The following is a 21,257-nucleotide window of genomic DNA, read 5'->3' as shown; positions in this document are numbered from 1 at the left end:
CGCGTTTCGCTGGTCTTAGTGGCTGCCAGCTTCCTCAGGAGCATATGCCATTCCCATTCAATCCGGCAATAATTGGACTTCCATACTCCCACAGGATCCTCATAAGTGTTGTTTATCTGGAAACCTTGCACATACCCCTGATGCTATTGGCTCTCCGCTGGCAATTGAGACCCAAGGGGACCATTCCAGAGATAATGGGTAATAACTACACTTAAAAATCATTTGAGGACTGCTCGGAGAAAGGAGTCCTAGCCAGTAGCAAATATTATTTGTTTTAATTTGCAAAGTGGTCGAATTTAACTTATTGAGAAACTCTCAATTTTTTATATATTTTTTGAAGACTAACCATCTTTTTATGTATCTATTAATTTTAGTCTATATTGTAATAAATTCATGAATTAATCTTTTATTGAAAATCTATATCCGTTCATTATTTGAAATCCAGCTGGCGCCAGTTCATTCTTTTTCTTTTGATTCACATCTTTTTAGGGACTAACCATCCCTGTACAGGCTGCCGCTGACAGCGCACTCATATATATGTATATATATATATGTGTATGTAGTTTATATTTATATATATATATATTTATCTTTTTCTGTGTTTTACATCAGGGATGATTATCAGCTTTCAGGCTAAGGGTGGCAGTATTTCTAAAACAGTGCAGTTTGTGAACTGTTCACATGCTGCTGTGGTGAAGGTGTATCGTGACTGGACAAATGGCACTATAGTGAATAACCAATGGGGCAGCTGTGGAGCACCATGTGCTACTGATGTCAGAGGTGAATGTTGGCTACAAAGATGGATGAAGGCCGACCTACATGATACAGTGGAGCAGCTTACTGTCAAAGAGAACCTGGGGGTGCCAGATGTGTGTCTAAAAAGAGAGTTTAGCAAACCCTGTTGCGCATGGGGCTCCGAAGCGGTTACTCTGGCCATTAGCTGGTGGTCATAATAAGGTGACTCAACATTTGTTTTGCTCTTTTGCTAGATCTATAAATACTTGAAGACTGTCCATTTTACAAACAGTGCAGGAATTGAGGTGCAATTTGATGAGTCTGGAGATTTACATTCAGATTTTGACATTTTGAACTGGATTGTGCATCCGAATGAAACCCTATATTCCATCAAAATTGGACAATATAAGCCAAGATCCCCTCATCAGCTGATGTTAAATGAAACAGAAATCAGATGGAGCCCACGTTTCAATCAGGTGGTTGTCACTCAATGTTTAAGTAATTTAAGGTCATATAGAAGGTACAGTATCTGATAGCTACCAAAGTGCATTAGTTAAGAAAATATACATCAGTATAATCCCTCATGTGGCACACACTGTCTAGTGGTTGCAGGTTGTAGTGGAACTGGAGACATTGCAAGGGTTGTGGTAATCGTTAAATCAGGGTGCTTATTGTTGCACCCATGCAACTGCAGAAGTCATAGTGGTTCACAGCTATTTGCCATCTTAACATGAAATCCAGCTTCCTAAATTGGTATACAGTATTTCTGCAGAAGTACTGTAGAAACATGACATTACAAAATGAGCTTTTGCATGTTCTTATAAAAAGGTTAATTATTTAACATTATTTTACAATTTTTTTTAGAAGGTGAACTAAATAATATATTTTAATAACACAGACTCCAGGCTCAGCTTGTAGTGAAATTTGTCTCTCTGGCACCAGAAAATCACCTCGAGAGTCACTGTCATCCTGCTGTTATGATTGTGTTCCCTGCCCAGATGGTGAGATTTCCAACCATACAGGTAACATTATTCATGCTCTCCTAGATCTATATGTCACCAAAATATTAAAAAGTGGGTTACAGAGAATAATCATTTATAACATTCTAGTACCAATTTAGTGTATGATCTATACCAGGCCTGGCCAACTTGTGGCTCTCCAGCTGTTGTAAAACTACAAGTCCCATCATGCCTTGCCACAGTTTTGCTATTAGGGAATGCTAAAATTGTGACAGGGCATGCTGGGATGTGTAGTTTCACAACATCTGGTGAGCCACAACTTGGCCAGGCCTGATCTATACTGTCATCCACAGCAACAGGTTCATTTCTTCAAAGATAATGCATCATCGCTTGGAGAGCGATAAAATGAGAGAGAAAAAGTACCAGCCAATCAGCTCCTAACTGCCGTGTTACAGGCTGTGTTTGAAAACTGACAGTTAGCAGTTGACTACCTGGTGCTTTCTCTCTCCACATATTATCACTCAACTGGCGGGATTCAAATCTTGCATTTTCCCTCCTGTCCCCATTGCACCCGCCGGCAGTATTCAAATGTTGCTGCCGATGGGTGCGATATCAGCATTTCAGCTCGCCACCCCCTGGGGTGGTGAGCTGAGATGCACAAAAAGTGACTAGTTTGGACTCCCAAACAGGACTTTTCACGATCGCGCCCATGACTTTAGTCAGGTTTAGCCGCTTTACGCGGCTAAACCCATCTCTTATGGGCGCGATCAGCACAATAACAGGGGTCCATAGAATATCGCCCCGCAATCTCCCGTCACTTTAGACGGGAGATCGGGGGCAAAAAAAGATTTGAATCCCGCCCTACAAGCGATGATGCATCTAGCCCTAATTAACTTAGATTTTTTGGGGAAAGACCAGAGCATCTGGGGAAAACCTTATGTAAACATGAGTAGTATGTATACTGTACATACAGTAAGCATACATGCTACATAAAATGTCCAAGATGGGATCACACCCATGTCCACAGTATAGAAAAAAAGAATGCTGACTACTGTGCCACCAAGCAGCATATCAGTGTTAGTTAAAGCATACCTATGTACTAGATATGTACGCTGGACCATTTTTGCTGAATTTGGATTTGGCTCTGATTCATCATCCAGCTTTGGATTTGGATTTGCCAAACTGCCATGACTAGCTTAGAATTTGGATTTGCTTTTTTTTTCCAAAAATTGACAAAAAAAAGCTAAAATCACATAATTTGGGTCTTTGTTTTTTGTTCCTAGAGTATTATTACCCTCAATAACATTGATTGCCAGTCATTTCCAGTCAATGTTAACCACCTCACAGCTCACAATATTGTTTTCAACATTATTGGCCTCTGGCTGCACCGAGCTGGCTGGTTACTAAGCAACAAAGAAGCAGCACAAACACACAACAGTTTATAGCACTCCTATGAAACATTGCCACACACTGCATGGTTCACAGGGTTTATAGATGCACATGAACAAAGTGCATTAGAGTAAAGCCCCCCAACCAGTACAAGTAATAGCTATATATCTTTCTTTATAGACCAGTAACCAGTAGAAAAACGATACATTCTCTCTCTCTCTCTCTCTCTCTCTCTCTCTCTCTCTCTGTATATATATATATATATATATATATGAAGTTCCACAAGCGTGGACGGAGCACTCTCACAAATAATCAGTCCTCAAGTAGATTCTCATAATTTATTGGGAAAAATTGTAGCCCCATATTCATCTGGCATTTCGGTTCCAACATGGAACTCTTTTCAAGAAAGGGCCATACAAATCACAGTACATATGTATCAGAAAATGTGTACATCTAGGGGAAAAGAAAACAAGATTGACTCAGTCTCCCAGGCCCCATGGTGGTAATATTAAAAATTCAATAGATCTAGCAATTCATACCCACAACCCCACAGGCATGCATAGAAGTATTAAACCATCATACTATTAACTCTAAAAGTATAACGAGATGCAAGTGTTAGAACAGCATACATGTGCCTCAGCCAGAGGGTATTATAGTACTTAAAAAGACACCACCACCGTGACAAAACATACTATGTTTACCTAAATAATTCATAGTTACAAATTCAGGTGAAACATCACGATAATTCACAATTGGTCCTACCAACAAAGAGCTCTTCAAGCGCTGTTATTAAAAACAAACATGGTGTAAGCACTCAGGTCATCAAGATACAAATATTGAAAGAGCAGAGTGAAGGAGATTACCTAGGCATCCAAAGAAACAAATTCCAGTTCAGCCTTCCGATGAACAATATATTACAGCACTAGCTTTACAATCTCTGTGTAATAAACATAAGTAAATTACATTAAATAAAATAAATTAAATGTACACACTAGCAAGTCCAATCGCAAACAACGTACTAAGTCCGGAGAATCTCATGGTGTACCGAGGCTGCACATCCACTACTGTCTCACAGCTAAAGTTTATAAGACCCGTGACTGGAAGTGACGAACACGAACCGAAACCGACTAATTAAGTTATCACTCAGATTAAAAATATTTACTATAGATATAAATAGGAACATATCAACACATGCGATCACCGCCACTAGATGCCTTACTCACAAAACATAGATAACATCAGGCTCAGAATCATAATCCAGCGCAACTGCTGGAGAAAACTATATTTTCCAAACACACCTATGTCTATATGTCTGCCATATAATTCCAGGGGTGCCCTGTCTGAACCCGCTCATTTACATCTTCACTGTGCACTGTGTACTCAGAATTAGAGAGAGGTTCTTCTCAATTATTTCATGTTAGGGAATCAAATGTATGGCTCCAATTAGTCAACCTTAATTTTGATTTATTATTGATATTTCATATTTTGGGATTATTTACAAGATGTGCATTTGTTGTACATTGTTCTTTTTCTTTATTTTGTAAATGTTTTCTACTTAATAATTGTGCAATTTAAGGGCTGTATAGAGTCATCGCAAGACCTTGCGATGTTAGAAGAACAGAGTTTTAGTGATCTTGCATTGCATCAGCTTTCCATTGCACTGCAGCACTAGATGGGCCAGGAGATCCTGTGAGGAACAAACAGTTACTGAATAAGGCCCAGTATGGAGTTTCATGGTGGTTTACAGTCAGGAAGATGTCTGGCTTTCAAGGCTGAGGCATGCTGTTTCCACAGAGGTTAGCATTGCTTCCTCCCACAGTCCTACCAATAGTATGAAATGAGTTTCAACTGTAGAATGGTAAGCTCAACTAAGGCAGGGGCTGAATAACAAAAAAATCACTGCACAGTCCTGATTAGTGCTGTACCGAACCCAACCAAACTTAACTTGCACGATCTGGGGCTGCTGTGGGGGCTCACGAGGAGCTGCTAAAACATCTAAGGGGCTGCTTAATTTAAAAATAAAATATGAATAAAATAAACAAGACATACAGGTATGCTCACATGCATGTAACTGGGACACATAGGTATTCTCACATGCATGTAACTGGGAGCTGTAAAAAACAAAAATAAGGCATCTGCCACAAAATATGTAAATAAAAATGCAATAAAAAATGGAAAAAAAGAAACCCAGGAGATTTTCACAAAATAAGCCTCCAGACTCCGTGGAGGGGAAAATATCCAATCTTAATCCTGTGGTAAACACCAGTTTATTTGCATCACAGCATTAAATCTGAGGTTATCTTTTTAATCCCTCAAAATGGAGAAGGGGGTACAAATTCAAAGGCTTTGGCCCCTAGTTTTTCAGTTTGTCCAGTAATTTGGCATTTATATATTTGCTTGGTTGAAGTCCATTCCGTTCCACACCAATATAGGACTGGAGATGAAAGCCTGTGTGTTGTTCCTGATTGCGTATGCCTCTCTAATTTTTAATCACCTTCTTGACACTGTCCTCTTCCTCTTGCCTCTTCTCATAATGTGAAAAGTCATCAAAGAAGGAGGTGGTATGTGTGCAGCTAGCTATAATTCGGAGAACTTGGCAAACTTTTCACAAGGGGACCACCTGTTGCTGAAATAGTGGGTGTATTAAACTGTGCATGTCCTGTTTAAACAACATAAGGGTGGGCCCAAGGACAATTCCCATCTTGCACCTCTTTTTTTTCTTTGCATGATGTGCTCTTTAGGGCCTAGTTTTTAAAACTGCCATCCTGTCTGCCACTGCAGTGCCACTCCTAGATGGGCCAGGTGTTTGTGACGCCCACTTGGGTCACTTAGCTTAGTCATACAGCTAACTCATTGCACCTCTTTTTCTTCTTTGCATTATGTGCTCTTTGGGGCCTAGTTTTAAAAAATGCCATCCTATCTGACACTGCAGTGCCACTCCTAGATGGGCCAGGTGTTTGTGACGCCCACTTGGGTTGCTTAGCTTAGTCATCCAGCTACCTCATTGCACCTCTTTTTCTTCTTTGCATTATGTGCTCTTTAGGGCCTAGTTTTTAAAACTGCCATCCTGTCTGCCACTGCAGTGCCACTCCTAGATGGGCCAGGTATTTGTGCTGCCCATTTGTGTTGCTTAGCTTAGTCATCCAGCGGCCTCGGTGCAACCTTTTAGCCTAAAAACAATATTGTGAGGTGATCAGAATAGACTGTAAATTAATGGAAATAAATGTTATTGAGGGCAATAGTACTGTACGATCAAACATACCCCCTAATTCTGTCATTTTAGCTATTATTATTATTATTATTTATTTAATTATTTTTAAATCCAGTTCTAAAACCAAAACCCGAAAGGGTGGTTTTGGCAAAACCAATCCAGATCCAAAACACGAACAGAGATCCAGATCCAAAACCAAAACACAAAACTCGAAAAATGTCAGCCGCACATCTCTACCACATACCCACTATACCCTAGTTATTAAGAGGGAGATTTATCAAAGCTTGGAGAGAGATAAAGTACCAACTAATCAGCTCCTAACTCATTTTTTCAACACAGCCTGTAAAATACAAGTTAGGAGGTAATTGGTTGGCACCTTATCTCTTTCCATTTTATTTCTCTCCAATCTTTGATAAATCACCCCTTAAGTGTTATATCAAGACCTAATAGAATGAATACATGCCCATTATATTGCATGAAGTTTTCTTTGTTTTTGTTTCTTTTTATGATGATACATGTTGGACAATTTTTTACTGGAAATGTGAGAAATGACAAAAAGAATGAGTATTTTTTTTAGAGTCAATGTATGTTAATTATTATTGGTTATTTAAACAGATATGTCTAATGCAATGCATTCTTAAAATTACAGTTTACTTTTTTGCCCCACTAATAATCAGATTTTGTTTTAAAAAAAAAGTCTAATTGACCCCCAGTGCTATACTTTTATTCAATATCAAAGCTGCAAAAAAAAAAAAAAAAAATCCCAGTTTTGGTGAATCGGCCAGTAATAACTCTTAGTCAGTGAAAACACAGATTCTATGTGTTTTTGCCTGAAAACAGATCGTTTTTTTTTGGTGCAAAAAAAATGGCTCTAATTGAATTACCTGAAGCAAAAAATACAAAACAATCATTTTTTTGCACCTGAAAACTTATCTGGGCTAATTGAATTCACCCCAGGTAGCTATATTGTAATATCAGTAATAATAATAGTAATAACAATAATAATAATAATAATAATAATATTACTTTCAATTTTAGATATGGATACATGTTTCAAATGCTCAGAAAATGAATGGCCTAATGAACTAAAAAACATGTGCATCCCTAAGATCATAGTTTATTTATCTTATGAAGAACCACTTGGAAAGTCTTTGGCTCTTGTATCAGTTATACTATTTCTGTTTAATTGCTTAGTCATGATAGCTTTTATTAAATACAAAAACACACCAGTAGTAAAAGCTAATAACCAAGATCTCAGCTACATACTTCTTGTATCTCTAAAGTTGTGTTTCCTCAGCACACTAATATTTATTGGACATCCTGTGCAAGTGACTTGTCTTCTCAGGCAAATGTTTTTTGGAATCATATTCTCAATAGCCATCTCCTCCATCTTGGCCAAAACCATTACTGTCATCATTGCCTTCAATGTCACCAGACCTGAAAGCAAATTAAATCACCTGATTGGATCCAAATTGCCTAATTATATTGTACTTCTTTGTACATTGTTTCAGATTGTAATATGTTCTGTATGGTTGGCAACATTTCCCCCGTTCCCAAACTATAACATGGAGGATGAAGTTGGGAAGATATTAGCAGAATGCAATGAGGGTTCCATTGCTGGATTGTATTGTGTTCTCGGATATATGGGATTCCTGGCCATAGTCAGTTTTATGATTGCTTTCTTAGCTAGGGATTTACCTGATATATTCAATGAGGCCAAATTTATTACTTTCAGTATGCTGGTATTTTGCAGTGTATGGATCTCATTTATTCCATGTTATCTGAGCAGCAAGCGTAAATATGCTGTGGCAGTGGAGATATTTGCTATCATTGCTTCTAGTTCTGGATTACTGGGATTTATATTTATTCCTAAATGTTATATTATACTGTTCAAACCTGAACTCAATAATAAAGCTAATGTACTTAAATCTCATATGACAAATTATGTGTAGGTAAAAACTTAAATAAAATATATTTCTAGTTAAATCTCTGTGTTTGTCATCCAACTATGTCTGACCTAGATTCATTTATAAAACCATCCCATCATTACAAGACAGCAAATATTTATTTTCTTACTGTACCATTGCATTTCTATTATAATTATATATAAATTTTTAAGGGAAAAATTACTATCCTACTCATTTTTCCCCCCAAAATGATTTACTGTCCAGTGGCTTGGAGAGAGAAACCCCCAACTACTCACATTGTGTGATGTCTGAAAAACTCTAAATCACGAAGATTAGGACAAACTGCCTATTAGTACTGGATGCAAAACATTCAATGTTACCATATATTATTGTAAAGACAATATTAAAGACCTAACATACTCTCTGCTAGCAAAGTTAGTTAATATTCAGTAAGCCTGCAAACCTAATAGACCACTGTCAAGTGGGAGCACCTGATCATTGGTGTCACAATGGGTGTGCAGGGGAGGGGGGGGGGGGGTGTAGCCTGGTGTCACCAAAGTGCAGACTTTTCTTCAGTGTCAGGAGCCGGGTGCTGCACTGTGACATTACATGCAGTCCCCGGCTCCTGTGACTGTGTAGGAGCAGGCACTGCACTCACACTCATTCCCATGGACAGTCCGCATCTCCGGGACCGCCCGGGGTGTCATCCCCAGAGTATGAGGTCACGTTTTCAGGATTTTTGATGTGGAAACAGTAACTACAGATCCAACAAAATAGAGTAACTTACCTATGATTAGTAAAATCATCAAAACATCCCATGTTGGGGGTACTTGAGGATCATGGTTGAGAACCCCAGCTATAGGCTATTCAATTTTATCAATTCTCTTTCTGTAGTCTTGAAAGATTTACATGACACTTGTAATTTGCAAATATAATAAAAAGGAGAAAAAAAAGGATTTCTAAGGAGTGTAGAGGACATGCTATACATCACATCCTCATTAAAAATATACTTAATCACCATATACTGTAAATGTAACTCTTTAGAACCTCAAAATAAAAAGTAAGCATCTCACAATCACAGATATTAATTTTGACATTGTTGAGGAGTGACTTACAAAACCACCATGGAGATCACCAAAAATAATCTCACTGGTTTCCTGCAATTGTTATTGCTTGAAATCAAGGAAGATGAGTGAGGTTCAATTAAATTTTTATATATAATGCACATCAGTTTTCAGCACCCATTGAAAAGGCATTGCCTAATCAAAGTTATTTTACTCAGTAGAGTAAAATTGTGCAAACTCATTTGAATGAAATATAATTCCAGCTAGGAGCTTCCTCCTAGTGCTTCAGCACTAAGAGGAAGTGGTTCTTCTTGATCTTTCCCTATTTTATCCTCAAAATTGTTGTTCTCCATTATGTTTTGGGAGTTATATGAGACAATATGCGGCACAGGAATGACTGGAATGACTGATGAGACAGGACACTACCACTGGACTGATGCAGTACAACACAACAACACTGTAAGGGACTTGTGGTTGTTGTTATAATTATTATACGGCAGCTGTGCACATACAGTATAGCAGCAGCATATATCATCACTGGAATGACTAATGAGACAGGATACTACCACTGGTCTGATGCAGCACAACACAGCACCACTTTATACAGCTACACTGGATATATGGCAACAGAGGACACTACCACTGGTCTGATGCAGCACAACACAACACCACTTTATACAGCTACACTGGATATATGGCAACAGAGGACACCAACACTGTGACTGGCTGGACTGATGCAGCACAATACACTGACTACACTGGACTGGACAGCACAACACAGCACCACTTTATACAGCTACACTGGATATATGGCAGCAGAGAACACCAACACTGTGACTACACTGGATTGGACTGAGCAACACAACACAGCACAAGACTTGCCACCCCACTTTCCCACCCCCACACAGACACTGAACACTGAGGACACGTCCTCTCAATACACTCTCCGAGACTGGAGTGAAAATGGCCGTGACGTGCGGCTCCTTATATGGAATCCAAATCCCGTGAAAATCAGACAGCAGGATGATGACGTTTTGCCGCATTCGGGTTTCCGAGTCAGGCGGGAAAACCCGAGCCGGGCTCGGAACTGAACTCGGAAGGCAAAGTCTGGTAGGGTTTGGTCCTCTGAGAACTGAGCCCGCTCATCTCTAGTAAAAAGACCCCTAAGTTCTCTAATCGAAAAATTCAATAGGCTTCCCTTTTACAGAGGAGGCCAAACCTATTACCTCTGCTGGTTTTATTAACCTGTTCAATGCCAAGCATCTGAATATTATTAACACTTCCCATAGCACAAATACTGATATGTGCATAGAGGCTGTGTAGTCTTGTTTTATTTACAATATTCCTTTTATGTTTCATTAATCTGGCAAGGACAGTTCTAGTTATTCAACCAATATACTATTTCCAACTTCCATAAATCTCCTTCGTGTTTTGGATCTCGATTGGTTTTGCCAAAACCACCCTTGTGGGTTTTGGTTTTGGATCTGTTTTTGAAAAAAAATCAAAACAGCTAAAATAACAGAATGTGGGGGTGTTTTTGTTCCTACAGTATTATTAACCCCAATAACATTCATTTCAACTCATTTCCAGATGATTCTGAAAACCTCTCAGCTCACAATATTGTTTTTATCCCGTTTAAGCCAAAATGTTGCACCGAGGTAGCTGGATGGAGCATCAGCGGCCCTTGGATGTATATACTGGGATGATAAAATATTTTAAAAAAAGAATGCATATTAAAAAAGACTCATTAGGCAAGGGTCAATATTTCAGTTCACAAAAAGATAATTAAGGCAGAGTAAAAAATGTTTTTTAATTTATTTAATTTATTTTTATTTAAATTTATTTTAATTACATTTATTTAATTTTATTAATTTAGAATCAAATTCTTCATTTCCTCCAAGATCTCTTCGATATGCAGAAAGTTCACTATATGAGTGTGCAGAGTTTTTTATATTAATTTAAATGTATCTATTGTATAATTATTATTAATAATAATTTAACTTAATGACAATGCGGTGATAAGAAGAGTTATGAAAATAGGACAATACGTTATAATAAGAATATGAGCTACAGACACCACACCCTGAAATTGACGGGGCATGCCTGGATGTATTCTGGGGGAGGACCCAGCACAGAATATATAAAAAAGATGTCTTTTATTTTGGGTGGACTGACAGAACACTCCTAGATGGACAGAGCAGCTGCAGCCCCTGGGGTATCCGGTCTCTAGGTCGATCACACTTAGGTTGACATGCATTAGGTCGACGGGTTACTAGGTCGACATAACAAAAGGTCGACATGAGTTTTGCACAATTTGTTAATTTTTTTTAACTTTTTCATACTTTATGATCCACATGGACTACAATTGGGTATGGTAACCTGTATTGAGCGCAGCAAGGCACCTTGCCCCAAGCTTGGTGAGCAAAGTGATTACAGTGTCACACAAATGAGTCAAAAAAAGAGATGGTTGTAAGAGGTGAGGTAGTTTAGTTCAAACTATAAGCTATATGAGCTATTTTCCCTGTTACAATTCTCATAATATAACTATTTGGCAGTGCTACTGAACTTCAGTATTCAATTCACTGCGATTAGTAGTGCACCTTCTTCCTATAAGAAGGAGCTAGGGTCTGGGAATCAGTGCCATCTGAAGATGGTGACGGTTCCTGCTGTCAAGCTTAAAAAATGTTGAATTTTGAGGACAGAAGATCAGATCAGGATTGAAATGTAAGCAGGGTGAGTATCCATGATATCCCTGCATGATGTTTATAATGAATGACACTAGCACGTAATTTTAAAAAGGTAGGTGAAAATGTTATTTTGTCCCTACTTTTATAGAAGCTGAGTGATAAAGAATAGGCCCTGAATTCTGAGGCTTCACTAATGATGGTGACACCCGTGGTGGGGGAAAAATAGAGGGCGTGATCTCACTGGTAAGAGGCATGGCTTCATAGTGGGGGCATGGCCTAACTGCCTGAATCACTAAGGGGACGATCTACAGATGTGTCCATTTATTTTGCTACCGCGATGCATATGCATGCATCCACGATCCATACGCAATGTATTGAAAACCTGTGGATGCAGCCTAGTGGGAGTAACGTCGCCACAAAGTGTTTGCCTGTGGGTATGCATAGTGGCAAAAACAGAAATGGACACATCTGTGTAAAATTGCATCTTTGATCAAAAGTTTGAATTGCCCAACAGTGCAAAAATACCGACATGCCACTATATTTGGTATAATAACGGATCCCATAGTGTCTTTATCTGTGATAATATGGGGTCCATTATTATACCAACTTGACTTGTAACAGTGGTTTTAATGATGGACTTTGGTGATTTATTCAACCATTGGGTGTCTATGGATACACGTGGGCAATGAGTGAGGTTATAGTATTCTGACATATAGCGGAAATTGGTATATTTATGTGGCTAGATATCAACATGAAGCATACAGATACGGCACTTTCTGACTTTGGATCTATTAAAATACTTTTATCTTTAGGATTTATATTTATTTTCATTAAGTGCTTGAGAAAGCTATATGGTGTGGATATGTTACAGTATCCACCTTACATTTATTGTATCACTACATATTCATCTGTTATTGGCTTATTCCCTAACCGGAAATGACGTGACACATGTGTTATTTTATATGCTTATCATAGTCAGTGATTTATTCACTTAATCCCCTTTTTGATAATTAGCGCTGATTGGAAGATGATATTATTCCAGTCCAAACATCATATAATAGTTCTTAAATTTCCGAGATACTAGTTCCCGTTTCCGATCATCATCTTGTTTACTTTTTGTCTCCACGATACTTCTGCGACATGTGACCGGATATGCGGTTCACAGACAGGAAGTGACGTGTATGTTGAGACGCATGTCACATCCGTTGATCATGTTGAGTGTTACCTTACTGTTGAATACTTCCGTAATGCGTGACCGGATATGCGCTATTATTGGAAAGCACGCCGCTTCGGTATATTTATAACTTTCTGATGCCAGCTCTCATATACCAGCGGACTTATGAATATAGTTTTTATTCTGTCATGTTTAGTTCTGTTCATTTAAGTGAGAAACTTATGTATGTATATTGTTTGATATTTGTGGGTGTTCCCGACTTAATTGATGGGTGGGAACATATGTGGGTATAAATGTTTGTTCACTGCACTGTGTTAGTATCTTGACAAAGGTCCTATATAGGACCGAAACGTCGATGTAACTTCTTATCTTATGCATTGAAATAAAGGATCTACTTTTAAAGAAGTCTGGTGAGTGCTCCCATATGCTATGGATATATTGGAATTATAACCTATGGGTTGTCTTTCATCGGTATGAATTTTGAATAACATGAGTGTGGATCACATGGACTGTATATATATATATATATATATTAATATATATATTAATTATTATTTTAGGCTTTTTGTTTTTAGCTTTTATTATTTTCATTTTACACTGGGGCAGGCAGAGACCCTGGATGGATGGACAGATCACCTCTTTCAGATACAGCAGGCAGAGAGAGCACTACCTTTTTTTAGATGCAATACAGCAGACGGACAGAGCACCCATTTTTCAGATACAGAAGACAGACAGAGCACCCTTTTCAGATACAGAAGACAGACAGAGCACCCTTTTTCAGATACAGCAGACAAGGAGAGCACCCCTTTTTCAGGAAAAGCAGACTGAGAGAGCACCCCTTTCAGATACAGCAGACAGAGAGAGCACCCCTTTAATTTACAGCAGACAGAGAGAGCACCCCTTTCATTTACAGCAGACAGAGAGAGCACCCCTTTCATTTACAGCAGACAGAGAGAGCACCCCTTTCAGATACAGCAGACAGAGCACCCCTTTCAGATACAGCAGACAGAGAGAGCACCCCTTTCATTTACAGCAGACAGAGAGAGCACCCCTTTCATTTACAGCAGAAAGAGAGAGCACCCCTTTCATTTACAGCAGACAGAGAGAGCACCCCTTTCAGATACAGCAGACAGAGCACCCCTTTCAGATACAGCAGACAGAGCACCCCTTTCAGATACAGCAGACAGAGCACCCCTTTCAGATACAGAAACATCCATTTCAGATAGAGCAGACTGAGCACCCCGCCCCACGCCACACCAGACACAGTTCTGAAAACGGACACACCCATCCAGTACACTCTTCACTGCCATAGTGAGGATGGCGCTGATGCAAGGGACTTATATAGAATCCAAAACCCGTGACAATCCGACAGCTGGAAGATGACATTCCGATGACATTCCACCTCGCTTTGGGATCCGTGTACTTAGATCCCACCTTGGATTGCAATATGTAACCGAACCCGCTCATCCCTATTAAAAAACCTTATTAAATTAGCAATTTAAACATACTTTGCATAGAAATTAGAATGTCCTTTCAAAGACCTAAGAACAAATATGGTTGAAGTTGCCAAATAGATAAATGAAAAAGGACAGACTAGATGGACCAAGAGGTTCTTATCAGCAATTAAATTCTATGTTTCTATGTAACAAAGTCAGATTCAAAGTCACGAAAAGATAAGACATTAAAAAGGTAAGACCAATAGACAGTACTGAAAGCTTTATGAGCATCTAAGCTTAAAATCATATACAGGTTGAGTCAGAGCCGGATTAAGAGCATGGGGGGCCCGGGGCACTTAAGACAGAGGGGCCCCTATTTAAGAGAAGGGAAGGGGTGTGTGGGTGTGTGTGTGGGTGGGGGGGGGGCGGGGGGTGTGTGTCACATACCAGCCACAGCCCGATCACACTGCGCTCCTGTCCCCGCCAACTACACAGACAGCTGAGCGACGGCTCAGCTCTCCAATCATGTATGAGTGAAGCAGCCTGCTGCTCAGCCATTGGGGCAGACTACTTCAGTCATACATTATTGGACAGCTGAGCCGTCGCTCAGCTGTCCTGTCTGTACGGCTGCAGTGTGGATGAGAGCGCAGCACCACAGATTGGATCGGAAGAGAGATCCGATCTGTGGTGTGACAGGGGGCCCTTTTGTTGGAAAGGGGGGCCCGGGGTACGTATCCCCGGGACCCCCCCCCCCTTTAAACTGGCTCTGGGTTGAGTATCCCTTATCCAAAATGCTTGGGACCAGAAGTATTTTGGATATCGTATTTTTACGTATTTTGGAACAATTGCATACCATAATGAGATATTGTGTCGATAGGACCCAAGTCTAAGCACAGAATGCATTTATGTTTCATATACACCTTATACACACAGCCTGAAGGTCATTTTAGCCAATATTTTTAATTACTTTGTGCATTAAACAAAGTGTGTCTACATTCACACAAATCATTTATGTTTCATATACACCTTATACACATAGCCTGAAGGTCATTTAATACAATATTTTTAATAACTTAGTGAATGAAACAAAGTTTTTGTACATTGAGCCATCAGAAAACAAAGGTTTCACTATCTCACTCTCACTGAAAAAATTCCGTATTTCGGAATATTCCATATTTCGGAATATTTGGATATGGGAAATTCAACCTGTATTAGGTATCAGGTCTAAGATTTGCAGCCATCTATCGCTGTACGTAAGCGCATAACTGAATTTCATCCACTGACAAAACCTAGCTGGTGTGAAGAGATACTGTAATGGAAGGAAGGAAAGAAAGAAAGAATACTTTAAAATAATAATTTAAAAAGTAATAGGACATTAAGAGTCTAGTAAAGCAGGATCGCGACCAGGTTTGGGAATCAGTGTCGTGAAAGCTTTGCTAAATTTGATGATTTTTATGTGTAGTACGATATAATTCTAATAGACTAGGGGTATGGTCCAAGAGTAGGATTTCAAAATACTCTCCAGAAAAGCCGCCAGGCCCCCGTATTTTACAAATATAAATAGAGGAATTGCTGTGGAAATTTCTTGTTCTGTAATATCAAATCAAGAAACTCAATCTAAACTGAAGACAGACAGGGAAAGATTTATTATTATTTTTTTATAAAATCTTTTTCGATAAGTTTTAAATATTTCTTCTTGACCTAATTCAATAATAAATAAATAAAAAACAATTTCTGTGTACTGTAGCTAAAACATTGCTGGGAGACGTGCTGGGAACTTCCCAATGTAGCTATTACATTTACCCCTAAGCAGAGTATTCAATTGTGGTCGGAAGTTCCGACAGGGCAGAAAGCCGGCACTTTCTGCCGATGATCGGAACTTTCCGACTCTTTAATATTCAATTGAAGTGCCGGTTTTCCACACTGTCAAAACTTCTGACAAGTCAAAAAACATATGGATGAGCAGAATCTCTGCTCATCCATGTGTTTTTCCGACAGCGGCGCTGTTGAAAACGAGCCATTTTTTACCATTCATTTTCGCCCATAAGAGAGAGCAGAAATGAATGGTCAAAAGGGAGGGTGAAAAGGGCGGAAACGGCCTGCTTCTGAATAGGCTGCAGTCGGCTCCTCTCCTCTGTTGGAGAGGATTGGACTGCAATTGAATATACCTCTAAATCTTTAGAAAGTACCATTATTATTATGATAATCCATGAAACAGCAAAAAAAATCTAGCCAAACTGCACAATAAAGACGTTTTTAATTGAATTTGCAATAAAGAAAAACAAATGGGAACCAATATGTGTGTATATTTCCAAGCCACCATCAAAATATAGTTTGGGGTAGATTTTCAATCAAATTTTTGCAATGGAAAGTGATTTGAAACTGCTATGTTAAGTACTGTATAGAGTGGATGCGTTTATGTGACCGCCGGTCACAATACCAACACTGGGATCCCGGCATCTGAAAATCCATCTAGTCGGCATGCCAACCAACAAGGGACTATTCCCACTTGTGGATGTCCACGACACCAAAAAAGTGGGAATAGAACCTGTGGCGAAATATGATACAATACGAAACATCTATCCATTATCAGTATATGATTAATAAAATAATACCTAGCCAGTTAGGAATAAACATAAAACTACATGTGTACAAACATAATATTTAAATATAGAAGGTCAAATTGATCTTAATAACTGTTATAATAAAAAACAGCATAAGGTCAATAGCAGCTCTGTTGTACTGGCAAGTAAAGTTAGTGTCGTCACAAGGAGGGTGTGGGGAGTGCGACCCGCACCCGGGCATCACCCACCGAGGGGTGACACCAATGTGTTGACCCATCCACAGTGACAAGAGCCAGGTGCTGCACTGTAACTTACTTGTAGCACTCGGCTCCTGTAATAGTGTATGAGCCGGCACCACAGACTCTACAGTCTCCACTTGCAGCCCAGCATCTCCCGGCTCCTGAAGTGATAGAAACAGGGTTGCTGCTAGGCCACACCCCCATCTTGTAAGACCACACCCCCTTTGCCAGTGCACCCCCTTGGCGTGCGCAGAAGCCCCTTGTGCTGCACTGGGTGTCACAGGGCATAGGAACGCATCTGGTAAAGTCCAACTGCTATTATTCATGTCTGTAGCTACACCATGAACAATTACTTCTGTCCATCCTTAGTAGGGAGTATTAATTACCACCTTAAAGACTGGCATTGAATGTTAAGTCCTGAGATAAGGATCTGATATATGTCATGAAAGCAGCAATCTGTTGGGATGAGATGCATAAGGTCTAGACCCTGGATCAAATGAAAGCTTAATCAAGAGCTTACCAGACCAACTGTGGCAAGCTTGATGGTTGCCTAATCCAGGTACACAGGGCGGAATGAAATGGAGTCTGAGATCGCTGGAGGTGTGAGGTGCCGGCCAATCTCAGATGTTTTTTTCAAGATGCACTCACTTACAAGGCAAAGCCATGCCTTGTAATTGATTGCCCCTTTAAAAAAATATCCAAAATCGGCTGGTATACGGCACCATCGATCTCAGACACCATTACATCCTGCCCAATGGATGAAAGCTGTGCAGCAGCTGGGTTGGCTATAAATGCTGATGTCATGTGCTTTTTCTACCATGTCATTTGTTTTATACTGAAACCACTGACATTGAAGAACAGCTAAAAATGCACGTACAATTAATGTTGTTTTGTTTTCACCATTACTGTATTAGCATTTTTATTAGGATCTTAAACAAAAGCAGAACCAGAAGAAAGATTGTTGCATTCAAGTTATACTTTTTAATATCACAGTAACAAATGGATTTCCATTGGTGTGATTTAAAAAATTGTGGGGCTGAATATTGAGATGGTTCTACTACTTATTTTTATGTTGTACTCACTTATACCCCTTTCAGATCTCAATGCCGGGTCCCACCCGGGAATTGGAAACGGGTCATTCCCGGGTGGGATTAGGCATTAGACCTTTCACACTGTGTCCCTGACCCGGCAATATGGCGGGTCGGGTTGCCATAGCATCGGGGGCATCAGGGGCATTGGGGTGGAAGCGGCACAAGGAGATGAGCTCATCGCCGCACTGCCTCTCCCTATGTAGTGAACGGGTCACAGGTCACATCGACCCGGCAACCCGTTCACATTGCACCTGACCTGGCATTCAACCCGGGAATAACACTGCTTTAATTCCGGGTTATATTACCGGGTCAGGCAACCCAGGAATTCGACAGTGGCCCCTCTCACACCGCACACTGACCCGTGTCGACCCAGCAATATACTGGGTTGATACCGGCTTATTTGTGCAGTGTGAAAGGGGTATGAGGGAGGGAAGCCACAGTAACTTTGATTTTTAATCTGTTGAATATATATTTAATAGAGTCATAGTTTTCTCAGGGACAACTATTTATGAACAAGCGTAGGTGAATGACAAGAATTATTATATTTTTAGACAGCAATTTCTGTTGACATGTAGTTGGATAACAGAAAATAACTGAAATCTTATTGAGGGAATCTAATTACACAGACATAAAATGAGTAGTCTACATGAACTCTGTGATATTTTAATATAGTATATGCACAATATATATAAAAAAAATCTATAAACAGGGCCATCTTAACAGCATTGTAGGCCGCTGGGCAAAACAATGCACTGGAGTGTCTGTCCATTCACAGGAATCCTTTAAAAAAAAATTTAACTTACCCCTCTTGCAGTCCCTCACCATCTTGCCACATACTTCAATATTCAATACAGTGATTGCCTGTCAGCATTCTGATTGGTGGATAGCACCAGCAATCCATCAATTAGCATGTTGACAACCATTCACTTTACAGCTGCAGGCTGGAAGGCAGGTAGAGAATAGTGGGGCAGATGTATTAACCGGGAGAAGGCATAAAAAAGTGATAAACCAGTGATATGTGCAAGGTGATAAAGGCACCAGCCAATCAGCTCCAATATGTAAATGAACAGTTAGGATCTAATTGGCTGGTGCCTTTATCACCTTGCACATATCACTGGTTTATCACTTCCTTATGCCTTCTCCAGGTTAATACATCTGCCCCATTATCTGGCTGTTCTAAATGTGTAACATTCTCTACCTGCCTCCCAGGAAGCTCTGTATGCCCCAGCCCTCCGCCCCTGACACAGCCTGCCTCTGAACAAAGGCCCCTAGAATCTTGGGGCCCTGTGCATCTGCCCAGTGTGTACATATGTCAAGATGTCCCTGTCTATAAAGGGATGTTTGAACTGTTTTACAGTATATAAACATCATTTTACATTCCATTTGGTTTTATAATATGGTTTAGTGAATTCCTGAAAGCCTTCTTAACATCTCTGTTTCTGAAAGTATAAATAAAAGGGTTACTCGTTGGTGTAAATACTGTGTACATAAAGGCAAGATATTTGTCATAACGGCTTCCCATAGGATTCCCATATACAATAGTGCCTGTTCCAAAAAATAGGATGGCTACTATGAGATGAGATAAACATGTGGAAAATGCTTTCTGTTTTCCTTCCTTACTCTTGATCTTTGAAACAGTCCTTATTATAAAGATGTATAAACCTATAATTATAATAAAAGGAAGTTCAACATTAATTGCAGTGGCTAAGATTGTAGCTGTGTTGCTAATAAAGGGGTCAGAACATGCCAAATTTTGCAATGGAGTTAAGTCACAGAAGAAGTGGTCGATCACATTAGGTCCACAGAACTCCAAACATGCTGTGAAGATGACAGGGACTAAACAAATAGAAAATCCTATAATCCATGGTGAAATAGCCAAACTAATACAAAACGTAGGTGTCATAATAGTAGAGTAGCGTAAAGGATTGTTAATAGCCAGATGTCGATCAAAGACCATTACTAAGAGAAGATAGCATTCAGTTGCACCCGAGGAGATGAAGACATACATTTGAGTAAAGCATTGGTTGAAAGATATAATATCATTACCTGAAATCAAATTGGCTAAAAGTTTTGGGACAGTTATAGTCACAGCAATAATTTCCAAAAAAGAAAATACACTAATAAAAAAATACATTACAGTATGAAGAGAAGGTTCTATTCTAATGATAACAATTATAGCCATGTTCCCCATAATACAGGTAATGTAGGTCAGTAGAAACACAAAGACAAGTAGATTCTGCAACAGGTGCAAATCGGCAAAAGCGAACAAAATAAAATATTTTATTACAGTTTGGTTTGTTTCCACCATTGTGATGACAAAAACAGATATGTGGGAGAAAGACAGATTCCAAAATTATTATGTAACAAATGACTATTAAATAGTCACCACTGTATTGCATCAAACTGGTAGGTTAATTGGTCACTGAAAAAACAAAATAATAGCAGAGAGAGTTATTCAAAGCACTGGTTAACAGTAAACCATTAATGGTAAAAAGACCACTATTATTTAATAATTGGACTGATTGCTTTATCATTTCATTATTTGTAGTCTTGATAACCAGATAACAATAATTAAAAAAAGAAAAAAGAACTCTATAGATGAGCATTCTTTAGAACAGATTAATGTTGATAAAAATGAACTTATATTAACTTTATGGGTGTAATTAAAATGAACTAACAATGAACAAAATATAGATAAATAGTGAAAAAAATGCAATTGCTGGAGCGTGAACTGAAGGATTGTGGGATAATCTCCCCAGAGGGGACCGCAAAATATTGCCACGATATACACAATAAATTAA

General features: G+C 39.2%; 2 protein-coding genes across 2 annotated transcripts; one reads left to right on the top strand and one right to left on the bottom strand.

The window, feature by feature from the left end:
• The first annotated feature begins 614 nt into the window (after window positions 1–614).
• LOC134980769 (vomeronasal type-2 receptor 26-like) lies at window positions 615–8,246 on the top strand. Its single transcript, XM_063947726.1, has 4 exons — window positions 615–869; window positions 990–1,211; window positions 1,634–1,757; window positions 7,333–8,246. The coding sequence occupies exons 1-4, from the start codon at window positions 615–617 to the stop codon at window positions 8,244–8,246; spliced, it is 1,515 nt and encodes a 504-aa protein (XP_063803796.1).
• Window positions 8,247–19,828: 11,582 nt separating this feature from the next.
• LOC134980768 (olfactory receptor 10AG1-like) lies at window positions 19,829–20,764 on the bottom strand. Its single transcript, XM_063947725.1, has one exon. The coding sequence runs from the start codon at window positions 20,762–20,764 to the stop codon at window positions 19,829–19,831; it is 936 nt and encodes a 311-aa protein (XP_063803795.1).
• Window positions 20,765–21,257: the final 493 nt, after the last annotated feature.

The sequence above is a fragment of the Pseudophryne corroboree genome, chromosome 12, assembly GCF_028390025.1.
Source record: "Pseudophryne corroboree isolate aPseCor3 chromosome 12, aPseCor3.hap2, whole genome shotgun sequence".
Lineage (NCBI taxonomy): Eukaryota > Metazoa > Chordata > Amphibia > Anura > Myobatrachidae > Pseudophryne > Pseudophryne corroboree.
Note: the sequence above shows the minus strand (reverse complement) of the source record. Positions and strands in the feature narration are given on the sequence as shown.